This window comes from Phyllostomus discolor, chromosome 1 (genome assembly GCF_004126475.2).
Source record: "Phyllostomus discolor isolate MPI-MPIP mPhyDis1 chromosome 1, mPhyDis1.pri.v3, whole genome shotgun sequence".
NCBI lineage: Eukaryota > Metazoa > Chordata > Mammalia > Chiroptera > Phyllostomidae > Phyllostomus > Phyllostomus discolor.
In genome coordinates this window covers 171,909,201-171,935,799 of record NC_040903.2, presented here as the reverse complement: position 1 = coordinate 171,935,799, position 26,599 = coordinate 171,909,201, and the positions used below count along the sequence as shown (strand labels likewise).

At 39.5% G+C, this 26,599-nt stretch overlaps 2 protein-coding genes across 5 annotated transcripts in view; one reads left to right on the top strand and one right to left on the bottom strand.

The window, feature by feature from the left end:
- Nucleotides 1-1,350: 1,350 nt before the first annotated feature.
- C2CD4A (C2 calcium dependent domain containing 4A) lies at nt 1,351-3,987 on the bottom strand. The gene is given in 2 exon segments (XM_028506361.2): nt 1,351-2,479; nt 2,975-3,987. A coding segment is annotated over 1 exon segment (1,080 nt). The 5' UTR covers nt 2,431-2,479; nt 2,975-3,987.
- Nucleotides 3,988-11,278: 7,291 nt separating this feature from the next.
- Nucleotides 11,279-26,599, top strand: part of VPS13C (vacuolar protein sorting 13 homolog C) — a 175,869-nt gene continuing 160,548 nt past the window's right edge. For 2 of the 4 annotated variants that reach the window (XM_028507282.2, XM_028507286.2), the window contains exons 1-3: nt 11,280-11,474; nt 22,993-23,036; nt 25,128-25,170. In XM_028507282.2, coding sequence (XP_028363083.1) covers nt 11,375-11,474; nt 22,993-23,036; nt 25,128-25,170 — 187 coding nt within the window. In that variant the 5' untranslated portion in view covers nt 11,280-11,374. Of the gene's footprint in view, nt 11,475-22,992; nt 23,037-25,127; nt 25,171-26,599 lie in introns of all 4 variants that reach the window. The other 2 variants (XM_028507285.2, XM_028507283.2) reach the window with 2 other exon arrangements.

The window sequence follows — 26,599 nt, the reverse complement described above, 5'->3', positions numbered from 1 at the left end:
CAGTCTGTACCTGAGTTGTGACTGCAATGGATATTCTCTAAATAGCATTTTTCACGAGCACCAATGGATAAAACTGTAAACAGTTTAATGAAAGCAGAAACCATTTCTGCACCAAGCCTGATAATGTAGTCATATACCACACCACACATTTAAATATTTTCACTTAGGACATTTTTCCTCCTATATGCCTAAGAAAGGAAAAAATATGCCTGGCTGGCAGTGAATGTGAAGGAAAATCACCCTTCAAAACAAACTAAACCTATTATTATTATCAAAAGCCAGAGGTAGAACACTGTTGTGTGTACACTCTTGACTTCTTGCCCTGACATGTTAGCATACGTGGTGCCAATAAGACTGGCACCCCTTTCCCTTTGGAGGCCAAGTAGTTTTCTCTTCAGAATATTAGACTCAGCTCATCTCAATGTGTGAAGTCATTATCATGAGATGAATTACTCATTTGACTGACTTGCTTGTACATCGGAGGGTGAGGAATGCGAGGAGACCCCAACATGAGCATTCACAATGTTAGACATAAGCTGCATTCTCACAACACTAGTGAGGTGAGCCCTTGAGACACTGCAGTATTACTTACAGTGATCAGTACAATATTGATTGAGCAGGTGCAGATCCTGACTCTGCTGTTCATTTGGTGCCTCAATCCCTCATCCTAGAAGGAGATTGCCATGCCTACTTCTTCTTCTTCTTTTTTGCAATGCCTAATTCTTAAGGGGGCTTTTAAGAATTACAAGTTAATACTTGTAAACTATTATGTTATTTAAGTTTAGAATACGAAAATGGTTTTAATTCCTCCAATGCTGTTCTAACAAGATGTTGCTAATAGTATCAGCTTAGAATTCCAACTAATTCTCTGTTGAACTTGGAGAAGTCACTTCACCTCTCTTGGCCTCAAGTTCTTATCTAGGGTCTTAAACAATGCTTCAAAAGTAGTAAGTTCTCTAAGATGGTTTCAGGGGATGTTGTGGAATGAGCAAATGGCATGGGGAAGAGATTGAAGCAAACAGACCATCAAGAAACCCTCTGGTTTTAAGATCTCATGTATCTCCCAATATGACCGTAGGGAACAAATGAAATGCAATTAATCAGCTATCTGCATTTAAAAACCCTACTGCAGAACACCATACCATTTGTTAAAAAGAATTCTGAATGTATCTACACAAAATGTAACATCCTTTTCAGTGATAATTAATGCAGTATAATCTCGGCCGATATTACACTTGAAGGCTTCCGTAGAATAAATGACATTTATTTTGAAAAAAGCGGCTGTCAGTGTCCGAGAGTACCCAGCAGGCAGAAAGCACCCTGCGGGCAGAGCCTCAGGCCTGGGCGCCCTCAGGGCAGCAGGAGGGAGCCCAGCAGCAACTCGCCCTGGCCACTGCCCTTCTTCTCAGAGAGTCCCTTGAAGCAGAAGTCCTAGCCGAAGACGGCCTTTCGGCTTCCGCGCCTCACGGAGTTGCGCTGCTGGCGAGTCCTGCCGGGTGGCTGCAGGACCAGGCTGACGCGGCAGCCGGCGGCGCGGGGCTCGGCGGCTCCTCCTGCCGGGCCCACTGGACGGAGCAGGCGGAGGCGGAGGCGCCCGCTGGCCGGACTGTACTCGGCAGCCAGGCTCAGAGCGCCGCCGGCGCGACCCAGAGCCACGGTGCCCTCGGCTTCTAGGCGCTCCGGCCGCGGGCTGGGAGACAATGGAGGGGCGGCGGAGAGGGTCCAGGCCGGCGACCCCGAGTCGGCGCCGCGCTTCTTATTCTCAGCCTCATCCCCCCTGGACAAAGAGCGGGCGCAGGCCAGGTCGTGACCCCTCGAGGTCTTCAGCGCGCTGTTGAGCAGTCTTTCGGAGGCGCGCAGGAGGCGGTGGCCAAGTGGACGTCGAGCACGCGTACTGTGGGACGGGCGGGGACAGCCGGGAGCCGCAGGGGTGGTGTCTGGGGCTCGACCATAGGGCAGGAGGGGGGCGTCTCCTCCCCCGCTGCAGTGGTAGGTGTGGGCCCGGGGGCGGGGCGCGGGAGGGGCGGCGGGCTGCAGCAGGAGCACTCCGGCTCCCGGGTCCCCAAGGAAGAGCGACTCCTTGCGGCGGGTGTGCGGGCTCTCCAGCAACGCGCAGAAGCCGTAGGCAGAGCGCGTGCGGGGCAGGTGAGGCAGCGAGAGCGCGGCCTGCGAGCGCGGGTCCCAGTCCGTGTGCCCGGCGCCGTCGTCAGTCCCTGCTATTTTCACCCAGGAGTTTCGGACTGCAGCCAGGGCGGGGCAGGGAGCGAGTCTCGGGGGTATGCAGAACTCAGGGATGCTGTCTGGGGTGAGGACGTTTGCGCACTTGGCAGGCGTGTTGGCAGTGGTTCCGCCGGCCCGACCCTGGCGACGCCAGTTTCCGCCCCGCAGGATACGCTGGGGGCCCAAACGGAGCCGCTCCAGGCACGACATCAAGAGGCAGGTGCTGGATCTGGGCGACTCTCTGCTGGAGCTGATCTGCCTGCGATTTACAAGCGCACAAGGGTTGTCAGAATGAGCCCCACTCCCAGGGCACAGCAATTCCTTTCTTTTCTTCTACTTTTGGGGTGCCTTCTCCTGCCTCCCTCGGGACTAGGTAAACTGCGCCCCCCCCCCCACTAACCCCGCTGCTATTGCAAACTATGTTTTAGTAACTGAAAAACAACCTTTTTTCTTTTATTCTGTCTCCATTCCGTAGTCTTGTACACTAAGGAGCTTATTGCTTTAATCTCGATTTATCCTAACTGACCTAAAGCGGAGATTCTCAAAATGTTGGCCTCCTGCTGTCCTCGTTGCCAAGAGGTGCTTTGCTTGTGCAATTGTTTCCTGAATCCTTGGATTATTGCACTAATCTTCAGAGAGAATTAAAATAATTACCCCCTCTAGGACGTTCGGCTTGGCTTCCCCTTTTAGGTGCAAAGAACCTCAAATGAATCACAGGGGAGTTAAGCAAGGTTTTGGGTCCCATGTTATGTACCTGAGGTCCAGCGTCCGAAGGGTCTCGCACCGTTCTGCCTGCAGCCTCTGGGAAATTCAAAGGGCGCGCGGCCGGGTTCAGTACTAAAGTACAAGGACAGTCGGCCTGAGCCTTTATACCTGGGGCCTGGAACGCCCGCCAATGAGCGGGCTGGAGCGACACTGCTTGGTAACCTGACTCCAGGCCTCCCCCACCCGAGTTCCTTCTGCCACGTGGCTGGATCCGCTGCGCAAATTCAAGAGATGCAGTTCTTTTCCTCTCCTGCTTGGGGTGGGGATGATTACCTCAGAAATTCTGAACAGGTTTCTATTTCCTCACGTGCAAAAGAAGACTAAATCTTTACTATATTGCAGAGTCATTGTGAGGATCCAGGGACGCAATGACTGAATGCACAGCACTCTACATCCACAACTAAGAGAAGATAAAAGTAGGGTTTGTCTAATTTTTACTTAATACCCTCTCCCAAACTGGGCCTTAACGTGCCCAGCTTTCAAAGTTTCTTAACTTGCTTTCTGGTTTTCTTTTCTGATTTCAAGTGATTTATCTTTGTTGATTATAAATCACTCTGGGTATGGGAACTTTATGGGGTGGCTGGAAATATTCCACATCTTGATCTGGGTGGGGTTACAGCGGTGTATCACTATGTAAAAAATCATCTAGTATACATTAATGATTACCTATAAGATTGTATGTATCTTATACCTCTATTTTCAAACAATCACCACCTACTTGAGGCCTATAGGTCCTTGTTCCTGTTCCCTGCCAGGCCATCAGTCCCTGCTTTTTTGATGCAGGAGTCCCAGAGTGCTGATTTTTGATTGGGAAAATACGTTCCTGAACACAACTGGGCTGTTGGAACTGCACTCTGCAGGCACCCTGACCACATCCAGCTTTCCTAGGTTGGGCCCATCTGAAACCCTTTTCCTTCCTTTTGAAACTTACATGTGTTAATTCAGTATGAGGGCTGCTTCCAGCTAGCTCAGGTTAGAAGAGATCCGGAGCATTTTGTTCAGATCTTGTTAACCTCTTTGAGCCCAGTGTATGCTAGCTTTGCCCACGATACTGCCTTGCCAATTAATTGCTTCTCCAAGTAATTTATTTTATTTTATTTTAGTCATTGTTCAAGTACAGCTTTCTGCCTTTTATTCCCATTCCTGCCCACCCACCCATCCCTCCCCACCTGTCTCCCATTTCCACCCCCCCTAGTTTTTGTCCATGTGTCCTTTATATTTGTTCCTGTATCCAAGTAATTTTTAATAAATTGAATTCATGCAAAGGGGATTTAAGGATGGGATCGTGCGTTTTTATTTACAGGATATACATACATACACAGGCAGTATGATGACTTACGTAAGTCTCTAGAATTGTCACATAAATCCTGCAAATTATGATTATTCTTAGTAAGTTATCCAAGTTCACATCATAATGGGAAATGGAGGAAATGATACATACTAGTGAACATAAATGAGTTGTTTGGGGCAGTAAATAAATCTAATCTGTGAAATACTTAGCATTGTGTTTGGGACATGGTAAGTGCTAAATACATAGAAGCAGTGATCTTAATTATTAATAAAAATAGAAGGGAAGTTGTAGAATGTAGTGATTAAGAAAACAGGGTCTGAAATCAAATCTGGTTTTGATTCTAGAATGGTTGCTCTCTATGTGAGCTTGAACAAGTTACTTAACCTTTCTAAGCCACAGTATTAAGGGTAAGATTAGGAGGTGGAGCCTTTCGGAGGTAATGGGATTAGTGACCTTATAAGAGACCCACCATCATCATCCCAACCTACCTATAGAGTTGTATGAATATATAATAAGACAATGCATATAAAGAATTTAGCATAGAGACCCTGACATACATAGTGTCAGATATTTATTATTGTTACTGAAGAGGGCAAAAATTCATTAATTCAATTATTCATTCAAAGCAATATTTACTAAATGCTTCCTGGGTTCCAGCCACCATACTAGGCAGGTGACCCAGGCTGTCCAAGATCACATTGGCTATGTACATCTGTCAGACGAGGAATGAAATGGTGAGGGTGAAACATTTGAATTCCATATGGCAAAGGCAGGAATGAGAAGAGACTATTGAATTTACTTATATATTTAGTCTAGGGGGCAGGTTTGGTGAGTCCCTGGGTTTACCATGACCTTGACTAGCTACTTAAGGTCTTTATATCAGCTCCATTCCTGGTCAAAATTCTGGAACCAGTGCTAAATCTGTGGGAGAATAATTACCAAGTTATATACTTGTAAGTCACATGCATGTGTTTTGACTACCTTTCAGGCAATTGTGCTGTTAGCTCTACACATGAGAGCCCAGAGAGCCCTTGGTCAAAATGGTGAGACTCACAATCTGAGAAGGTGGCTGAGAGTTGCTAAGAAAGCCTATGTGGTGATGGGAGAAAGGAAAAAGCGTCAGGACCTGAGAAATGATGTAGGGGTGAAGAAATATATACTTCGGAGTGAATCTGCCCTAAGTTCAAATCTGTCATGCAACTTTTTAGTTATAGGACTGTGGGAAAGTTAATTAACCTCTTTGAGCCCACATTGTATAATGGAGGTAATACTTATCACATGAGATTGTCATGAGGATCAAAAATGCCTGAAATGCCTCTTGCACAGTGAGTGCTAGCTAACAGTTACCAGTTATTGTTATACAGGTTTGCTTGGCCAGGGATTAGCTGATTCACACATAGATTCCTTGAAAAACAATTATCTTCTTGGCCAAACAAAGCAGACTTGCTTTGTTTTTGTTAACAATTCACTGTTTCAATAACACTTTAGAAGTATTTCCTGTGTAAGATTTCTTAAAAACAGCAGAGACGTACCCTTGCATGGCTGGTCTCTGTGACCCCATTTGGAAGCACAAGCCGTGTGGTGCTGGGAGGATGGTGTAAAAGGATGAGGCCCTGTGCCTGGAACATGCAGATCTATTTGGAGGAAGATTGTGGTCATTCTGAGCTCCTAGCTATAGCCATGGGGACATCCAGTGATGGAGCCGCAAACACTTCTGTGAAGTGAGCATAAATAGATCACCAACCATCAAGGGCAAAGGTGCTCTTGGAGTAGGAACAAACTGAATATTTAAAACAGACTTAAAAAATAATATGTAGGAGGTTGGATGCCAAGGGAAACAAGTAGGAGAAAGTTTACAACCCAATAAAATACTGGTATTGTGATTTATCCAGCTCATTCAATAGCACTGGAATATGGAGTAATGGAAAGAATGCATACCAGAAGTCTTGGGTTTTAGCTCTGATGGTCACTAACTTGTGGGACTAACTTGTGGGACTTAAGCAAGTCCATTAATTCTCTCTTGCCACTCAACATCTCCATCTGTCAAATAAGAGGGTTGGATCAACCAGATGATACTTGTTTTCCCCTTGTTCTAACACTTGCATGGGGCATGGGTAAGGGGAAGTTAGAATTTTTTATTTTTCTATTTCTTAAAAACTTTTTTAATTTACTTTTTAGAGAGAGGGGGAAGGGAGGGAGAAAGAGAGGTAGAGAGAGATGTATCAGTCAGTTTCCTCTTGCATGCCCCTAACTGGGGACCTGGCCTACAGTCATGTGCCCTGCCTGCCTGGTACTCAAACTGGCGACCTTTCAGTTCACAGGCCAGCACTCAAGCCACTGAGTCACACCAGCCAGTGCATATCTTACTTTTCTGTTTTTAAGAAAGAGTTGTGACTGTTTAAAGTGTCACTAATTTTGACTTTTGTTTTTAACAGAAAAAAACTATTTTGCTCATCTGTGTTTATTGCTTGATCTCTCATTGCAGTTAGTTTTGCAAATGCCTTTTTTTCCCTTCTTCTTCTTTTTTTTTTTTAAGGGATGGAGGGAGGTCGCAAGAGAGGAAGAGAAACATCAATGTGAGAAATAAACATCATCAATTGGTTGCCTCTCCTATGCGCCCGACCAGGACCCAAACCTGCAACCTAGGCTTGTGCTCTGACTGGGAATTGAACTGGCTACTTTTTGCTTTGCTGGATGATGCCCAGCCCCCTGAGCCACACTGGTCAGGCAGGACCCTCTCATTATTCTTAGCAAGAATTAATTTAAGAACTATAATTATTGGAATGTTCCTTTCCTTTAGATAACCTCTGTATCCAATTCTGCAAAGTGAGCATAAATAGATCTTTGGGTATTGAGCTACACAGTGGTGTTTCTTGACATTAGTTATAGTTTATTTTGGATAAGGACTGTAATTTCTTTTTCAAGAATTAGGGAGGTGCTCCATTGATGGGAACCGCCCTGCCTGGTATCAGAAGCTGTAACCCCCACCTAGGCTAAGGCTAAGGGAATGCCGTTAGAACTGTAAGCCAGCAAGGAGACAAAAGCTTATCTCCCTGGCAGGAGCACTGCTTCATTCATAACAACCCCAAACCTTGGTCGGTTAGCCAAAGACGGGTAAGATTCCCCAAGGGGGGAACGATCTAAGACAGGCATGATCACATGGGAGGCCCCCCAAAAGAAGGACTTTGGGGGCTGCAGCAAAAGGGTGATGGACCCTCGCTCCTTGGCTTTGACATAGCCTGAGTCCTCATCGTCTGGGAGAAAATCTCCTTATCTCTTGGTTGCCTTAGTTCCCTTGCTCCACCTAAGCCTGAAACAGTGACAGGGTGGTGCAGCTCTGTGCTGAAAAGGGCGGATTCCCCAGGTGATCAGGCCTAAGAAAGAACATGTAAATTACTGTGAAACCTCCTTTGTTTAGAATGCTTTCAGATGAATGAGAAGGGTCCAAGGAGGAAGTTAGTTTGATTCTCAAAGTCTTACAGCTTTTTGACCCTGACTCAAAATAGACCCTCAGACTTCCTTGTTTTCTATGGTTCCTTACTTCCTCATAATGAGTACTATACTTTACCTGAATTATTATGCAAAACGAGCCCAATAAAAGCAGGTTTGGATTGTAAATTGGCGGGCTCCCCACTAGAGGGGGTGGCCATTCCGTCCCTACTTCTCCACAGAAACTAGCCTGTCTCTGTGCATGTTTTTTCTCGCATATCGTCGAGCCATCCACAGCGTTCCATGATCACTGCTGGCCGGTGACCCATGCATCACTCCATTGTGTAACTATCTCATGGTTGTTTTATCCATGCGTTTGGATTGACACTTGGGCTGCTTCCATATCCTGGCTATTGTAAATAATGCTGCAATGAACATAGGAGTGCTTAAGTTCTTTCAAATTAGTGTTTTGGGTTCCTTCAGAATATTCCCAGAAGTGAGACTTATGAACCAAAAGGCAGATCCATTTTTAATTTTTTGAGGTATCTCCATACTGCTTTCTATAGTACTCAGCCCTAAAAAAGAGAGTTTTACCCTTTGCGGCAGTATGGATAGAGCTAGAGAAGATTATGCTAAGTGAAAAAAGCCAGTCAGAGAAAGACAAATACCATATTTTACTCATATGTGGGATCTAATGAACAAACTGAACTAACAAGCAACACAGAGACAGACTCAGAGAGCAGGTTCTCTGAGAGCTATGACCGCTAAGTGCAGAGATGTTAGAGGGCAGAGGGAGTGAGCAACCAGGAGAACTGCACGTGGACAGCAGTGCGGTGACTGCAGGGGGAGGGTGGTGCAAGGGGACTAAATAGTAATGGGAACAATACAATAAAAATTTTTAAAAATCTGTGAGAAAGCCAATAATAAACTTTGTTTGTATATATAATTACACTTAAAAAAAGAAGTAGGGAAGATTTGGGGCATTACTGTGGTACACATAATAATCAATCCTTCAAAACATACTTAAAAAGGAAAATATTAAAATTTAAAAGCTTTTAATACTATATGGTGACTGCATTATTTGTAGTGACAATTTTGAGCTGTATTTCCCACCCTGAGATTTTTCAGGTCTGTCATTAATCTTTCAAAGTAATCTTTGGTGATTTAACTGTAGTTATTGAACAAGAAAAGGGTGGTAGTGCTCAGGGAGCTGGAGGAAATTAACACCTGCTATATAATTGTGGGTAAATCACTTAATATTTCTGACCTTAATTTCCTATAAAGTGGGAATATTACTACCTGCATTACTTATCTTACAGATCCTTTGTGATGATTACATGAAAGGACATACCTTGGTATCATAATGGCATGATAGCTCATGCCATATAACTGAGGATAATAAAAAAGGAAAAATGCATACAAATGCACCCATATGCTTTATGCTTTCAAAAGTATAGTGTCATAGAAGTACAAGGAATTATTGTCAAAGGATGAGTATTGCCCACTTCTCCAACCAGATCCCACCTCTGTTCCATTTACTTGATCTTTTTATTCTGCCCATGGCATCTTTCATGTCATCTTTGTTATTCATACATTGTTTCTAAACTTTTTATGAGGCACGAGACCAGCCCAATGAGAACTTCTGTTTTTTTGCATTCCCCTCAGGGCATAGTTGGTGGGAGTGTGCAAGGAGAAAGGGATTGTTGAAGGGCCTGCGTGGACTAGGAACAACTTGGGTACAGACTGAGAAGGGCTTTCTGAACACTGTAAAGTTATCGGGTATTTTTGATCAGGTGACTAACCCGAGCTCACCTGTGCTTTGGGAAAATAGCTTCAGCACCAGTGTGCACATGGATGAAGAAGGGAAAAACTGAAGGCCAGAAAGCCAGTTGGATTGTGATTGCATGGTCGAGGTGAGACATAAAGAGAATTTAGGAAATATGGCAAAAGCAAAATGGACAGATTTGGCTGTTAATAGGTTGTGGATGGTGAAAGAAAGAAGTGCAAAGCGGCTCCTAGGTATTTTCTCAAGGTAAAACAAATGGTTAAGAATTCATTTTCTGGAAAAAAAGTACAATAAAGATTAGGTAAAAAAAGAAGAATTCATTTTCTGTGTGCAGAAGTGGAGGACAAAGGTGGGTATGGATAATACTGGTTAGTATTGGTTCTTTTATATCAATTTTACATAATATCAATTATAGACATTTGACTTTTTTTTTTCCTCCAATAGACTTTGAATTTAAGAAAATTTTCTGTTTGGTTCTGTCTTAGTCCTTTCAGGCTGCTATAACAAAGTTTCATAGACTGGGTGGTTGGAAAACAATGCAAATTTATCTCTCACAGTTCTGGAGGCTGGGAGGACCAAGATCAGAGTGCCAGCCAATTCAATGTGGTGAGGGCCCACCTCCTGGTTCTGAAAAGGTGGTCTTCTTCCCATCTTTTCACATGGCAGATGGGGGAAGGAACTCTCTGGGGTCTCCATGTTAGGGCACCTTCCATTCATGAGGGTTCTGCCTAGTCACTCACCCAATCAGGACCTCCCAAATGTCCCAATTCTTAACATCATCATATTGGGAGGTAGGATTTCAGTTTATGAATTTTGGGAGGACACATTCAGCCTATAGGAGTTGTTTAGCAAGTTACAGTTTCCCAGATGTAATGTGTAGCAAAGCATTTAATAAATGCTAGGGACTACAAATAACCTACTATTTCTGAGGTTTATTAGTTTACTGTACCTCCACAGCTTTTTGAAATATATTTTAGAAGTACAGTTCTCTAGAGAATTAAATTTCCCTAACATAAAGTTCTTGAATTAGAAAAACCCTACTTTCAATGTCTTGCTACATCAGAGACAGTTCAATGATAGCATGAAAGTGATATGTAAATAACCCACCTATGCAACCCACATGTAAGCTAAAAAAAGGAAGTACCACATTTTGTTCTTTATTTTCTTAATGAGGCAGATAACTAAGGAGTGGTTCTGAATTAATTAAGAGCGAATCAAACAGAGGGAATAAAAGAATGAGTTAAGAACAAAATGCATATTCAGTTCCTATTCTATCTGCCACCTCATGGTGCGGCTGTTCCTGCGCCTCCCACTTTTAAATAGTTAAAAGTGTGTTTTAAAGCAGCATAGGGAAGAGAGGACCTTGCTCTAGGCTGGGTTCATCTGTAGCAGAACAAGTGTGCAGAAACTCTCATTCCCCGCCTGAAGAGGTGTTTGCTCAGATCTGGGAAGCGCCCAGCCCCGTCCACGGACTGACAGCAACAGAAGGCGGGGGCGAGCTAGCAGAGCGGCCACAGAGCTATCCCTGTGCTCAGTCACTCCTGCCTCCCTTCCACTAGTAAAAATCCTTTTTCTCTAGTACAGGCACTAGTACAAGCACCCGGGTACAACCGCCAAGGCAGGCCCCAAACCGGTTTCCCTGCTGCCCCTCCGCCCGCCCTAGACTGGCCCGGGGGGAAAAAGCCGCACGAGGATGGAAGACTGGCGCCGGGTCTGGGCAGCTCCGAGTCCCCGACGGCGACGCGCCTGCGCACAGGCCGGGTCACGCGCGCGGCGCCGGGGCGGGCCGGCGCCCGAGGGGCTGTCATTCGCCGCGCTCACCACCGCCCACCGCTGCACCCGGCTGTTCCGGCGCCTCCCTCTCCCGCCGCCTGAGCCCCACCATGGTGTTGGAGTCGGTGGTCGCGGATCTGCTGAACCGCTTCCTGGGGGACTATGTGGAGAACCTGAACAAGTCCCAGCTGAAGCTGGGGATCTGGGGCGGTAAGCGAGAGGGCGCGGCCGGTGGGTTACCGGAGCGGCCTAACGGGTCCGCGCTGCGGGATCCCCGCCCGGGCTCCAGCCCCGGCCCAGCTCCCCTAGCCGCCCGAGACCCCGCCTCCGAGGAGGGCGGTCGGCGGGGCCCTCTGGCTGGGCGGCAGGTGCGAGGCGCCGAGAGGCCCGTGCCTGCCTCTGCCTCTCCTAAGTCTCGAGTGACGGGGTCAGGCTGGGGAGATCGGCAGGGTCCCGCTCGCGCTGGCCGGGTTTCTGAAGCCCAAGCCCCTGTCCTGTCCCGCCCTGCCTACCTTGGCGGGGTGGGTCCCCTCGCAGCCCTCAGCGTGAGCTCTTTGGCTCCATAGCATAAAAAAACCTTTTCTGCTGCTATACCCCGTGGAGTGAGGATGGTTGCGTGGTCACACACACTCAAATAAAGTGGCATCAAGGAAAAAGAAAATTGTGTTTCGCAGTTATCTTCGCTGAAATTTTATAGCGATTGGAGCTGGCTTCGTCCTCTGGGATTGCAGTGTTTGGGAAGGGATGAGCAGGGAAGACCATTGCGAAAGGCGTGTGGGTAGGGCTTCTGGTTTTTAATACTGCCAGCCTCAGAGGAAGTGATTTCTTCCCATCGGGTTTACTTTTCCCTGAAAAAGAAGAGGAGTTTCAGTTTTGTTTTGGAGCGATAGAAACGAATTAAAGCCAGGACCGGAAGCCTCGTTAATGAGGTGCATGCCCAAGAATGTAGCCAATGTGTCTGTCGTTAGGGGTTATGTGGATAGAAGCAGACAGTAAATAGTATGTTTGCACTCTCTTAAATATTTGCACTAATTATGCGTCGAGCTTTGGGGACATAGGTATGGATACTTTCTAGCTCTACCAAAGACTTTTGGGAATTTTTGTCAAGTTTGGAGGGGGATCAAAAGAATTGCTCAAAAGGATGGAACGGCTCTTAATTCAGTCAATGAATAGACTGTGGCTGTTGAAACGTGCTCTAAGTATAAAATACACACCAAGTTTTGAAATACTGAGGAAGAATGTAATAATATCACTTTCTGTGTTGAAATGATAGCATTATATTGGATTAAATACAGTGTAGGAAGGGGGACTCAAAAAACCCCTGGAATTATCTTCTGGGGGGCGGGCCCCTTAGGGCCATCCGAGTGTTCTAGGATCCCCTCTGTATGAGAGAATCAGGTGGCCTTGTTGTGAGAGGCTGGGTTCAGCCTCAGTGTTTTTTTTTGGGGTCACCCTTTCAACATATTTGCCCATTTCCTGATGGGTGCTTTACTAATACAGTGGCCCTCACCACGCTGAGTCTTCAGCAGTCTTTGATCGAAAACAGCATGACCGCATGCCCCACCCTGGCTATTTACCTGGTCTCTCCCCAAGTGACTTTTTTGTTTGTTTGTTTCCCTGATGAAAAAGTCCTCAAAGGGAAACATTTTGCTGATGTGGAAGAGGTGAAACAAAAAAGGAAAGAAGCAACAAAAGGCATCAAAGTCAACAAGTTCAAAAACTGTTCAGAGCAATGAAAAAAGTCTTGATAGGTGTATTGCATCAAATGGAGAGAGAGTATGCTGAAGGTGACTGAAGTTTAAACATGTAAGAATAAATACATATTTTTAAATAAATTCCGCTTTTGGGTCCCTTTTTGTATTAAAATTTATTCCCTGTGTTTCTTTTTACCTTAAAAAACATCCCTGACCCTTGAAAGTGAACTAAGTGGGTCCACTTACACTCGTTTTTTTTAAACCTGTCTTTTTCCAGGGTCAACCGTAATTTCTTATGTGAATGGTATACATTTATATGGGGCAGTGTTGTTAAGAGAACCGTCGAGTGCTACCTTGAAGTGTGGAGCAGCCTGCTTTTAATAGTGATCATTTGATTGGTTCAGTGTGGTTTGCCCAACAGTACATACTTTGTTCAGATGCCTCAAGTAAAGAAGGAGACATTTAAGGAATTAGATGTCCAGTGCCTTCTGCAGGAACTAAGTATTTCTTCAATATACTGTGAAATAATACAAATTATTCCTTCTAGTTTGTCAACATTATTTGAAATCTGAAAACGCACTGGGCATTTAGGAAACCTGGATTATAGGTTGTGTTGGACAAGCCATTTACCTTACTGGGCTTTAGTTTCTTCATCTTAATTTAAAAATCATACCAGGTAATATGACATTCATATATAATCACGATTGAGAATCAGTTATAACATTGTGCCCTATTTACCTCAGACAACATTGTTTAAAGAAATAAAGTTTATTGATGATTTTGAAGATTCTCTCCCTACCAACTCTTATTTTCTTTTTTATTTTTCTTCAGAATTAGGGATTGGAGTAGGTAACATCTGAGGGTCCTTCCACTGTCAATGCTCTGTAATTCCAATGTAAATGTTTTTACTGTGAAAATTTGAAGTAGGCTGCTTGAGGATTTTGAACTTTTTCACAACTGAAATTAAAATGCCATAATTTTATTTCATTTACTCCATCTTTTTTTTGGCAAAATGTATGAAAAAAGGCTTTTTTTCCATCTCATCTTCTTTTTAGAATAAGGTATTCTGCCAGTGGCCAACATCAACTTCATCATAGGCCTGAGCAAATAAAACTTTTTTTTTCAGGAATTATGTCCAATGGAAGTCCAATCAGGGATTCCCTCAACTCTATGAGTCCCCTTCTGTAATGTTTTGCTGCCTTTTATTTTTGTGGTTGTTATAAAGGAAGTTCGAAGTCATGAACTTTTACCATTATTGCTCAGAATATTTTATTTATAACACAACTGCCCCATTAAAGTAGAAAGTTAAAATATGTGACTTGGCTATTTCTAGTCTTTGAAAATATCCTTGCAGAAATTTAGACTTTTTATGGTAAACAAGTGGGAATATTAAGTCAATTTAATAAAATTGCTGATCTTTATATATCCATGGTATAGACAAATTTTATAAAGAATGGGAATTTTTACATAATCTTATTTGAAAACTATTTGCTTTAGCAAATATGGTTTATATGCATGCTATAAGGTTTGGCTTTTCCGTTTTTTTTTTCTTGTTAAATTTTCACACCTTGAGAAAGGGAAGAATTCAACCTGTTGAATTTCACGTAGGTGACCTTACTATTCCAAATGGTGAACTAAGTTGATACTTCTTCACTGGGGTATTTGACTAGGCTAAGGCAGTGATTTTCATCCAGGGATGACTTTGCCCCCTCAGGTGAATTAGGCAATGTCTGAGACATTTTTGATCGTCACAATAAGGGGTGGAAGTGTGCTACTGGTGTCTAGTGGGTAGACCCCAGGACAAAGAATTATCCAGCCCAAAATGTTTGTTGAGAAACCCTAGTCTAAGGAAAATACTGAGATTGTTTTTGCATTTATAGAAGACCATAAAGGTGCTGACCAAAGTGTAAAAGAAGTAAATAAGGACTTGACATGTATTTCATGAAATTTATAACTAAGAAACAAATGTCTTAAGAAGTGACTGAAAGATACAGTGTCAAAAAGGCATAATCTTTGCTTGGATGAAATCAGGAAGTAGTTTTAAGAATCAAAATGAAAAAGATTGTGCTGTATATACATTCATATCTATGCATATATATACAGATACATATATATACACATACATGTATATTTCACACTGAAATCCACAATAAATGAAAAGCTGCAGAGTGAGAGGGATGGAGAAATTACCTGAATGTGTAGAATCAGGAAGTATTATGTGGATATTGTCTTTAAATTGGAGAAGCATTCTTTAACTGTCAGTTTCCTTATCTGTGAAATGGCTGTGATATGGAGAAAACACTGTGAGATAAAAGTGTGAAAACCCTTTGTAATTATAATCGTTAAATTGTTAATACTGATAGAAATAGCGATACTAAACAAACCTAACTGAGTGAGGGAAAACAGCCTGTTTTGTTCTACATTATTTTCATGAGTATGTTTCTTCTAGACTTTGGACTGTAGGTTTTTCATAGTCTGTAGTGTGATAATTTTGTGTAAAGTCAACACCATGTAGGTAAACATTTCTTATTTCCCAGATTTCTTAAACAAAACCAACCTATTTGCATTTAAATTTACACTTAAAATACTTTTATTACTTGCCAATTACTTTGTAAGCCAGGTTTTCAAAGTTTTAGAAAAGTGTCTTGTGGGTATATTGCTGCCTATGCAGGTAGGAAGGTTTATCTAGACAGTATTGCACAGCCTTTGGCGGTTTGAGGCGTGTTCAGGATATAATTGTTTTAAGAGTAACAAATATTTGTAAAGGTATGTTGAAACATCAGATCTTTTGCAATTTGATTTAAATAGTATTGTTTGTTATGTAGAACCTTTGTCAATTTGATTTTTCAAAATGATTTACTGTGTAAAGTCAGGAAAATCCTCCATTCAGAATTTTGTTTCTCTTATTTCCATTTGACCAGTAGAATGTTCCTTAGAGGCCTTGATGTGTTGGATGTCTGGTGTGGCTGTAGTGACCAAGAGTAGGTGCCAGGTGGAGTGCCCTCAAAGTTTGTAGCTCTGCAAACCAGGCTGAGCCTGTGCTGATTGATTACCAGACTGTCCTTCACCTCACCTGCCAGTTATTGTTGGAGCAGAGCAGCACATGGAAGGAGGAAACCTGGGATCTAATTCCATCTTCGATGCTGCCTAAGTGTGTGGCTTTTGGCAAGTTACTGAACAATGATCACTGGCTTCTTTATATAAGTGAGAGGGTTATTCAGGGTAATCTTTTCTGGCTTTAAACTTTTGTGATTTGAACAAGTTCAGAGTAGCGTGTGCTTCTTCTTCATTAGATAAGTCACACTGCTACTTGCTCTGCTTTTACAGTAAGAAATGGTAGTCAAATAATGTATCTTTCTGTCATGTTGTTCCCTAAGTACTGGTGAAGAAAGGGCACTGTCATGAAATGTGACAGGATAAATGAAGATAAATTGCAGTCTTTTGGTGATGTTTGAAAATCCAAATCTATATATTACACTATCTTAATAGGTGGCTGTAGGGAGCAAGAAAAAGCAGGCCTCTTTGTTTCTTTTTACCTTGACACACAAAACATGGCACATCTAGGTATTTTTAAACCTGTAAAGGAATTTTTTTAGTCCTGTCCTCCCAGCCAACACTTTATGTAGTGAAGTCCATGTTTCTTATTAACTTGTCTATAGCATGTAAAATAAATAACAAAAAGTTCAATATTGTAATGTATATGTTTAGGCTCAGTCATCACCAATTAAAGCAATGCTTAAAAATTTAAATTGAAAACACCTTTCCACAGATTTAAATAGCATCAAAAATTTTAAATTTACCCCCTTTTTAGAAATAAAACTGGAAGTTGGTATTTTGATAACCTTTCTGCTTTGGCACACTGCTATGAGATCCCTGAAGTACACTTGAAAAGGGGAAAGTTCAGTGGTCACATGGCAGATTTCCAGCTTTCTTTGCCCAGACTTCTTGTTTCAGTAGGGAAATGGAAAGAGTAAGAGTTAATTGTTTCCTCCCCCTCTCGCACTCTCCCTTTCCAAGACAAAGTAGCTCTGAACTCCTATTAAAAGGAGTTCATAGGTTAATTTGGGTTGAATTACATTCAACAGAAATGAATTGCTACAATGTTTCCTTAGGTATTTACTAAAACATTAGTTAGTAAAATAACTTCATTTATTCTTTAAAAAACTAATGAGTCATTTAGTTTACTTCTGTGGAAAATGAATGTTTAAATATTTTGATACTTTTAAATTGATGTTTATGTTATAGATACATAAAGGAAATCTTAAAAATAAATACAAAGCACTACATATTATTTTTTTCATTATTTTACAGTATACAGAACTTGTTTCATATTCTAGGGCATGACATTTTTGTTTGTTGGTTTATTTTTTGTTTATAATCACAGTTTTGGATTAATTTCTATGTTTTATTTTAGGAACATTGACCAGGGAGTCAGGAGACACAGGTCTTTATTCTTAGCACTGCCACAAATTAATTATGTAACATCAGGCTTTAAATTTTTCATGTACCAGTGAGAAGAGATTAGGGTTTAAATATCTTTATGGTCCTAGGGGGTCCTAAATCATAACTTGTGAATTTTTGTCTTTTATTTTTGGAAAAATGCAAATTTTTGAAAAGTACTAACACTGCCATTTTGCAGTGTTAGCTCCTGCTTGTATGTGTTCTGCTGTGGTACTATACTGATATAAACCTTGACCATCCAACTTTCTGGTTATTTTCTTGTTAGTTGCACTGATTTTAGTTACCCTTTTGGTTTTTGAATTTCTTCACACTGTTAAAATACAGAAACCAGAAGTGAATCCACCAGCTACACAGGGCCCTTAATGCTGAGTCTAATTCTTATATGGCATTTTTCCTTCAAGGGAGATAGAATAATCTTCTGAATTAAAACCCTTTACCCTTTTTGCTTTTTTTTTTTTTTTTTTGGTGGAGGGGATAGTGTGATGTTCTGAACACAGCATTGGCATCAGATCTGAGGCCTGGCTCTACCACTTACTATAGGGATGTCCAACTCATTTTCACCAGGGGCCACATCAGCTTCGCAGTTGCCTTCAAAGGGCCAAGTGTAATTTTAGCTCCTTAACAGCTAAGGAGTAGTTACGTTTATACAGTCCTAAAATTATTTCGGCCCTTTAAAGGCAACTGCGAGGTTGATGTGGCCCCTGGTGAAAATGAGTTGGACACCCCTGACTTACTAGGTTGACATAGTATTCTTAGATTGTTCATTCAACCCCTCTAAGCCTCAGTTTCTTTGCTTAATCTACATGTCTTGCCTCCTTCACCAGGAGGCTGTGAGGATCAGGTAATGTAAAAGATCCGAGAAGTGTTTTCTAAAATACAAAGGTCTTATAGTTGTTTCTACCTCAGTATAATATGCACCCTAAATCAATTAAGTCAATATTTATTGAGCACCTACTATGAGGAAAATCAGAAAGGAGTTTGCAAATCAGGTTGGGGATTTATATAGTTAAGTGCCATAAGAAAGGAATAGCCAAACCTCTGTGAAAGTTCAGACAGATTATTTCTGACTGCAGGTATTGGACATCAGCACTATATTTCTTACATTTACTGTGTAGGTTCTTAATGTGTGTGTTTTAAAAGCCATTCTTGGACCTAGGCAGGCTTGTTCCCTAGTATGCCAGGACCACTTGATTTTTATTAATAAATATACTAACTTGTTTTTTTTTTTATAATTTAGCAAACATTTCTTTTTCTATTATATTTTTTGAGATGCCTCCAACTCTGCTTATCTTGGTGTTATTTCCTAATTTAATGGATTTACTTCTATTTCTACCTTCTGGGTCATTAGTAAAAATTATGAGACAAATTTTGATCTAGTATTTACCCTTTTAAGGCACCTAAAATATCCTTCGAGAGTAGCTTTGAAACGTATGTGTTTGACTCTTCAGCCATGTATGCTCATCCAAAAATGTTTCTAGTTTATTACTGAGAATCATACAGGGTCAAAATCAGAAACCTTTTCTTCTGAAGCTTTCTACTCTCACCCTTTAGGCCTGTCAGTCCAGCATAGAAGAAAATTACTTTGTAGAATTTCCTTACTTGTTTGTTACCTTGGTCTCTTCCAAACTTTATGGGATTAGAGACGCTGGATTGAGGGCTTTGGCTTTAGTGCCGTCTTTGCTGGCAGAGTTAAGTTTATCTACCTCCAATTATCAGTCATTTCCTCCACTCCACTTTTAAGATTAGACACAAATATTTACCCTTCTTCCAGTTTTTCAGGAACTTCCTATGGCCTCTATGTATTCTTAGCCCAGGTAATCTGGCTGTAGCAGTAAAGTGACTTGCAGGTGTATGGAATTACGACGTTAATCTTTTTATTTTTTTAATTTTTAATTTTTTTAAGATTTTATTTATTTGTTTTTAGAGAGGGAAGGGAGGGAGAAAGAGAGAGAGAGAGAAACATCAATGTGCGGTTGCTGGGGGTCATGGCCTGCAACCCAGGCATGAACCCTGACTGGGAGTCGAACCTGCGACATTTTGGTTCGCAGCCCGCACTTAATCCACTGAGCTATGCCAGCCAGGGCTACGATGTTAATCTCGATGTAGAAATGCAAAGCTAAATCTTAACATTTTCCTCAATATTCAGTTAAATATAAAATGGTTAATATTTAGGAAGGGTATTTAATTTTAGGTTTCTAAATTATCTTATTTTAACAGAATTTTTGACATTCATAGGCTAGACAGTGAAATCCTTACATATGTATCTGCAAAAAAGCAGGTACTTTAGTGGAAGAATAATTGTTAGCACAGTGCCCTACCAGATAAGGCACTCTTCTACTGGTTGAATGAATGAATGCACTTTCACCCTGGTGTTAATCTGAAATATGCTGCTGTTCCTCCCCTTTTCTTTGCATTAGGACTAGTGGCTCCTCCTTTAGTGCAAATAAGTTTTGGAATGTATCATTATTTTATTGTTATATTTACTGTTTGTCAGATAATCCCATTTTTCAGAGAGGAAGTATACATTTGTTTGCTAGATGGTAAGTAGCGGAAATAGATATTTTTTTATGTGCCTGCAGATAAGGTAGATACCAGATACAGAAGCAATTGATGTAAAACATATTGAGGTCATATTGACATTAGAATTTACCTTTGTTTTGTTTCCCCATTTATTATAATTTATATAATAATTTTAATATAAAAGTATATCTGATTATTATAAAAACTGAACATACTGAAAAACATTAATAAGAAAATCCTTCAATCCTACCCCTAGTGATATTATCTTTTTCTTTGTCTTTCTAAATATACTTGTTTAACTCTGTTAGCCATATTGGAAGTTTTCAGTATTTCACATCTTATATAAATACCATCTATTCGTTAAAAGAGCCAAAGTGTCACAGCTGTACAGACAGCCCACTTTTTATAAGGACATTTATATTTTTATACAAATTATGTTAGTGCCTTAACAACTGTTTAAAAAATACTTCATATGTAATGCAGATTACTGCAGAGCACTTCTGGTGACACTCAACCCATTCATTGAGTATCACTGGGTAGAACAGTCAAAATTTATGAGCAAGTTTGTGAGTCTCTATGTGGGCCTTAGATCTTGTTAAACCAGTTTGGATTGCTTTAAATACGTTTAACATCTGTGCAGATCCCTTCTTTTGATTTGAATAGAGTTCCCAATTGTAATTTTTTTTGTAATTCATTGTTTGAAAGGATTAAATCCAGGAATATTTTTCTATTCTATATAGTTTTTGTTCACATGATACTTAAGAATTTTTATCTTCAATTCACAAACATGTCAGTTTTCCATGAGTACTTTAATATCCCTACATTTGGTTAGTGATGACATCTTAGTCAATTCTATTTCTAAAATAACATTTTACTCTGACTCTACTTCAGATCTGAAATTACTGCCTATTTCCAGTTTCAATTTCTCCTCAGTATATTGTAGAAGCTACCTGACTGCCTGTATTCTTTTTCTTTCCTTTCCTTTCCAATAGTAGAAAATACTACTGTATTCTCTTCCCATTTCTTACCTCCTCGTCTTCTTTTATTGTAGTTTTCAACAATTTATTTTAGAAAAATGTAAATATACATACATACATACAGAAAATGAACTGTATTGTATGAAGATAACCACTGTGATTATAGTATCTAGTCTTACAGTTATTTATTTTTCTGCTTATGTGTACATATATAATTTTTTAATTGGATTGATGTGAGCATTTTTTAACCTTTTTAAAAAACTTGATGTCTTATGAACATTTTTCCATGTCTGTCTATTTTTTCTCTATCTTATAGGTTTATCATAATTTATCCTTGTTTCTTGGACATTTAGTTCCTTAGGCCCTTCTTCCCTCCCTCCCATCATCCATGCTTCCAGCCATTCTTTCTGCTGCTATTACCAGTATTGCAATATCCTGGTAGCTAAATTGTTTGGACGGTTTCATGGTTATTTTGAGGGTTATAGAGTAATGGTTCTAAAACAACTCTGATTTTGTCATCTCTGTTATACATATTTCGTTTCTTTGTTGTCAGCAGTCTGAACTTTTCATCCTAAAAACTATTAGTCTGTCCTCTGATAGGCTTTCTGACTTTCTATTCTTTTCTCACACCCTGCAGCTGCACCAAACTTTTACTTGTGGTTTCTAAAATGTGTCTTACTCATGGATGTCTACTTGCCCTCTTTTCTCTTCCACCTGGTAAATATTTCTTCAGCTTTCTAGCCTAAACTTTCTTGTGAAATTCTTGATCTCCTTAGGCAGAGTGAGGTGGTTCCTTCTTTGCATCCTGTAAACTCTTAGTTTACAATAGAGTATTTCCAAAATTTTAGAAATTTAGTCTCCTTTGCTAGGCTGTGAGCTCTTCAATAGAAGGGATGTTGTACTAGTCACCTTTCTCTGTCCAGGACCTAACTCAGAGTAGGGGCTTAATAAATGTTTGTTTGAATAAATATAAGGTCTGGGGGAAAACAAATCTCTAACAATGGCATAATAAAATTAAGTATACTTTTAATTCACTCCAGAATACTGTGAGGAAAAATTTACTTCATTGAAAAATATTTATGAAGACTATAGGAAGCATAGTATTTTTTAAAAATAAATGTGTCATGAGTGATTAAGAATATATAAAACTGAAGAATTTGATTATATTTAGTGTTGGGACTATAGTTTTATTAACCTTGAGAGATGTAAGTAAAATTTTGCTTATGTTTCTATGTAAGAATATTTAAGTATTGTGTATTGACAAATATAGGCACAGTATTTAAAATTTGAGTCATTTAAGAGTATTATTATGGCTTTAGTTTTATAACTTAACACCTGAATATATTTAAGAAAATTTGGATTAATTAAAGAATGTTAGAACCAGTAATCATTGGGAGGGTGTTTAGAGTTTTATAAAAAGATTTTATTTATTTGTTTGTTTATTTATTTATAGAGAGGGGATGGGAGGGAGAAAGAGAGGGAGAGAACATCAATGTGTGGTTGCATTTCACACGCCCCCTGGCCCAAAACCCAGGCCTGTGCCCTGACTGGGAATCAAACTGGTGACTCTTTGGTTCCTAGGCAGGCTCTCAATCTACTGAGCCACTCCAGCCAGGGCAGATATTTAGAGTTTTAAAAGATCAAAACCAGATTCTTGTAGAAAATATTTATTGACAACATAAAGAAAAATTCCTGAGTTACAGGATCATTGATCTGTTCTAATAGTCATCTCTTGATGTCCTTGTTTTGAGATTTTGGCTTAATCATTCAACATGCTGGACTCTTTTTTTGTTCTAAAGTTCTTCAGTCTGAAAGTCTCCAAATTCTATTTAAACTGTCTATTTAAATATTAGGCAGTTTAAATATTTTGTAATTTCTTTTTCATTGGGCTGATCTAAAATATGTTGTGTCTAATAATTCTTGTCCATGTATAGCAAATCTTTTGTGCTGGTAGCTTTTTAAGTTCTTGAAGTTTGCTTTGCTCACCATTGTCATCTTAGCACTTAGCACAGTCTTTGGTACTGACAGGCTTTACTTACTGGTATATTAACTTTATGTTTTCTTCTTTTTTTAAAGGTAATGTGGCTTTAGATAACCTGAAGATAAAAGAAAATGCTCTGGTAAGTTTAAACTGTGCTTATTACTCATTTAATTCGGTAAGGTCTTAGAAACTCTTTGTTAGTCAGTGTCTCGTACCAGGTACCAGATATAGTGGTTGAGTCACTCAAAGAAGGATTACTTGTTTAACTGTTTGCTGTAGGAAAATCTGATATTAAAGATTTATACATTTTTTTCCTGATGATCAAAATTGCATGTCTTAGAAATGGAATGTTTTTCTTTTACCTAAATTGACTGTGTAGTTTTGTAGCAGGCATTTGTCTTACTGAAAAAGTTTTCTTCAGAATTATCTTTACCTATTTTTCAGGTAAGTAAGTGATTTTAACAACTCATCTAATGAATAATAGTATTTTGGAAATATATTGAAGTCCAGCCTTATAATATTATGGTCATATTAAGAGGTTAAATAGATTTTTTTGGACTTTAGCACAGAGAGTGGATTGTGTCATTTACTATTGAGCTAAAAATGAAAGAACATCCCATTCTCCCAACCCCTGACCCCTATTAAGCTTTAGTCAATGTATTAGACTTAATTTGAGTTTGTGAAATCACTTAATTAATTTGTTCTTTAACTTATTCTCTAATTTAATAGGTCACATTTGTAATTAACCTATAGTATGTTTTAAAATCCTATCTTTGACTTCTGGTTGGATTTCTGCATGATGAACTGTGTTATTTGGGAGAATATTATACAGAAAATGCTTCCCTGACTTGTCCCAGGGAAGCTGATTTGGGATATTGAAGATGCTAGGAGTAGGGCTTAGTCACAAGGAGTGACATTTAATTTTGTCAAAAAGTTTGACACAGTGGAAAGGGCATGGGCCTTGTAGTTTGGAAGATCTGGGTTTGAGTGGTAGCTCTACCTTTTATCAGCTGTGTGTCTTTTGGCAAGTTTCTTAAGTTATTTGAGCATTAGTTTAATCATCATTTAAGTGGAGTTAATAGTACAAAACAATATAATATCTCTGCCTTTGTGGCTTGAAAAAGATGAAAAGTAGAGTCTGGCAAGTAGTGGGCATTCAAAATATTTAAGTTTTCTTTCCCTCTCTATGTAGGGTGCTACAATTTTAAAAAATTTATTCCAAAGTTTAGGACTTGATTCTATTGCTAGAGATGGGAATAAAGCTTATTTTTCTTTCTTTCTTTTATTTTTCTCCATTTTAGAAGGAAATAAGTGTAAATAGAGTTGTGACAGGATGTATATTTAACACACATAGAATTATTATGTATATTTAACACACATAGAATTAACTGTGTTAATTGTTATCTAAAGTACTGTATTTCATTCACCAGATTTTGATAGTACTAGTATATACTAAAGTACACCTGACAGAAAGGCTACTCTGATTGGTTCAATTTTTAATAATTCTAAAGACTCAGGTGATCACTGTGAAGATCAGTTATTGTTTAGTACTCTGTGTATAAAAAAGTTATACTTTATAGTGGTTTGGAATCTAGAAAGTGAAAGTTTATTATTATTGGTAATTATCTATAGTAGAGGCTAATTTGGTTAATAATATGTTGGGAATCTGCCTTTTCTTTAAAGATTGTTTTGTTTATTCATTTACTAAATATTTATTTGAGAAAGAGTTTTTTAGTTACTGTTTTCAACTTATTTACCTGAAGGACCTCTTCCTTTTCCTGTTCTAGTATTTCAGATAAATGGTATTCACCTATTATTTTAAAAGTTTATGGGATTTCCATCTGGCTTGGTTTGGTTTATTAAAACAACCAGTTCACCTAATTACTTTCTGTTTTTTTTATGTATACATTTTAAAGTATATTTTATTGATTATGCTATTACAGTTGTCCCATTTTTTTCTCCCCTTACTGCATCCCCTCTGTGAACTTTTTTATTGTTCCTATTTATAATGTTGCTTTTTTCATGAATTTTTTCTTTAAAGTCAAAGTTTAAGTTAATAAAAACTTTTTGTTTTGGCCATAAAACATACTTTATGAGTTATTTCAATACAGAAAAGTTGTTTCATGTTTTTCGTTAGGGATGATTGTGTATTTAAGTGATGATACAGAGGTGATTTTGGGGGAGGGCTAAGACTTCAACATGTCCTTTAAATTTTTTTTTCCTTCCGCAGAGTGAATTGGATGTTCCTTTTAAAGTCAAGGCTGGACAAATTGGTAAGTACTTCAGTCTCTATTTGAGTTATTATTAGTCCAAAAGGTTTTTATTTTTCCTGTGTTATTTAATCTAAAATGCCTTTTTTTATCTTGAATAAAAAAATTTGTAAGAGTTTTTTGACTTATTTTGATTAGAACATTTGTAGTTCTGAACCTAATGTGTATACTGTACAGTACACATAAACTTCCAGGTTTTTGACAGTAGGGCAGAGAAGTACCCTCCAAAGTGGAAGGATGTTTGAACTGCAGCGAAACCTTTCAGGCTTTGATTTGGTCATATAAATAATTGCATAATTGGTATGCACATTTTGTGCTTTTTCTTTGTGTGTGAAAGTAGCATATTCTGGTAAATGAAATTTAAGTGTAGCTTATTTTCCTCATGTTTTATTCAACCATTTCACTTGATATATCATGCAGCAATGTGGTATGGAGGATATGTTTTGGTAAGTAGAGTCTCTTTGCAGCTAAACTCTTATACCAAGATCATCCATAACTGAGCATACATTTCTTGAAGAAATTTTTCATAGTAAATTTAATCTGTGAAGTCCACTTGTTCATACTGCCTGATTTTTACTTTTTTAAAAATGCAAACTTTAACTCTAGATGACATACTATTACATTAGAATTTTCACTTATGCCACCATCCTCCTTTCCACTTTGATCACTCCACTGCTTCACCATGTCACTTTCCTTCTTCATATGCCATTGTGTTCAAGGAAGGCTTGGCTTTCACTGCTCTGGCATCTCTTAACAATTACTCGAATACTTCAGTTCGAGTCCATTTTATATCACTTATATCTGTTCATTTTAATATAAAGTAACACTTTCATGTTTTTATCTCTCTTTTTTAAAAATTTTTATTTATTGACTAAAGAAAGGGGGAGTTAATAACTAGGTGAAGAGTATATATAAATAGGTGAATTTCAGTGGAATTCAGGATAATGAAGGATGGGAGGATAATGGCTTAGGGTAAATGGAAAGAAGAATAGAGAACAGACAATCCCTTTTTGGTATGCTAGTTAAAAGGGCATTTTCCACTTTTTCAGTCTCATGCTAACCTAGAAGGTAATCAAAGCAGTCTTTTAGTAGTTTATGAGATAATTATACATATATATAGTATCTGTTGTAAATATAGTTGGTACTCACTATGCGTGAAGCCACCAGACTTAGGCCCTGACCAGTATGGCTCAGTTGGTTAGCTGTTGTCCTACAAAGTGAAAGGTCCCTTGTTCAGTTTCCCATCAGGGCATGTCTGGGTCGTGGGTTTGGTTCCTGATTAGGGTGCATAGGAGAAGCAACCAGTTGATGTTTCTCTCCCTCTCTTTCTTTCCCTTCCCCACTGTCTAAAAATAAAAAAAAAATCTTAAAAAAACCCGAAACTCAGTAGGTTTAAAAGCTGAAGAAAAATGAAAAATAGAGACGTAATTTG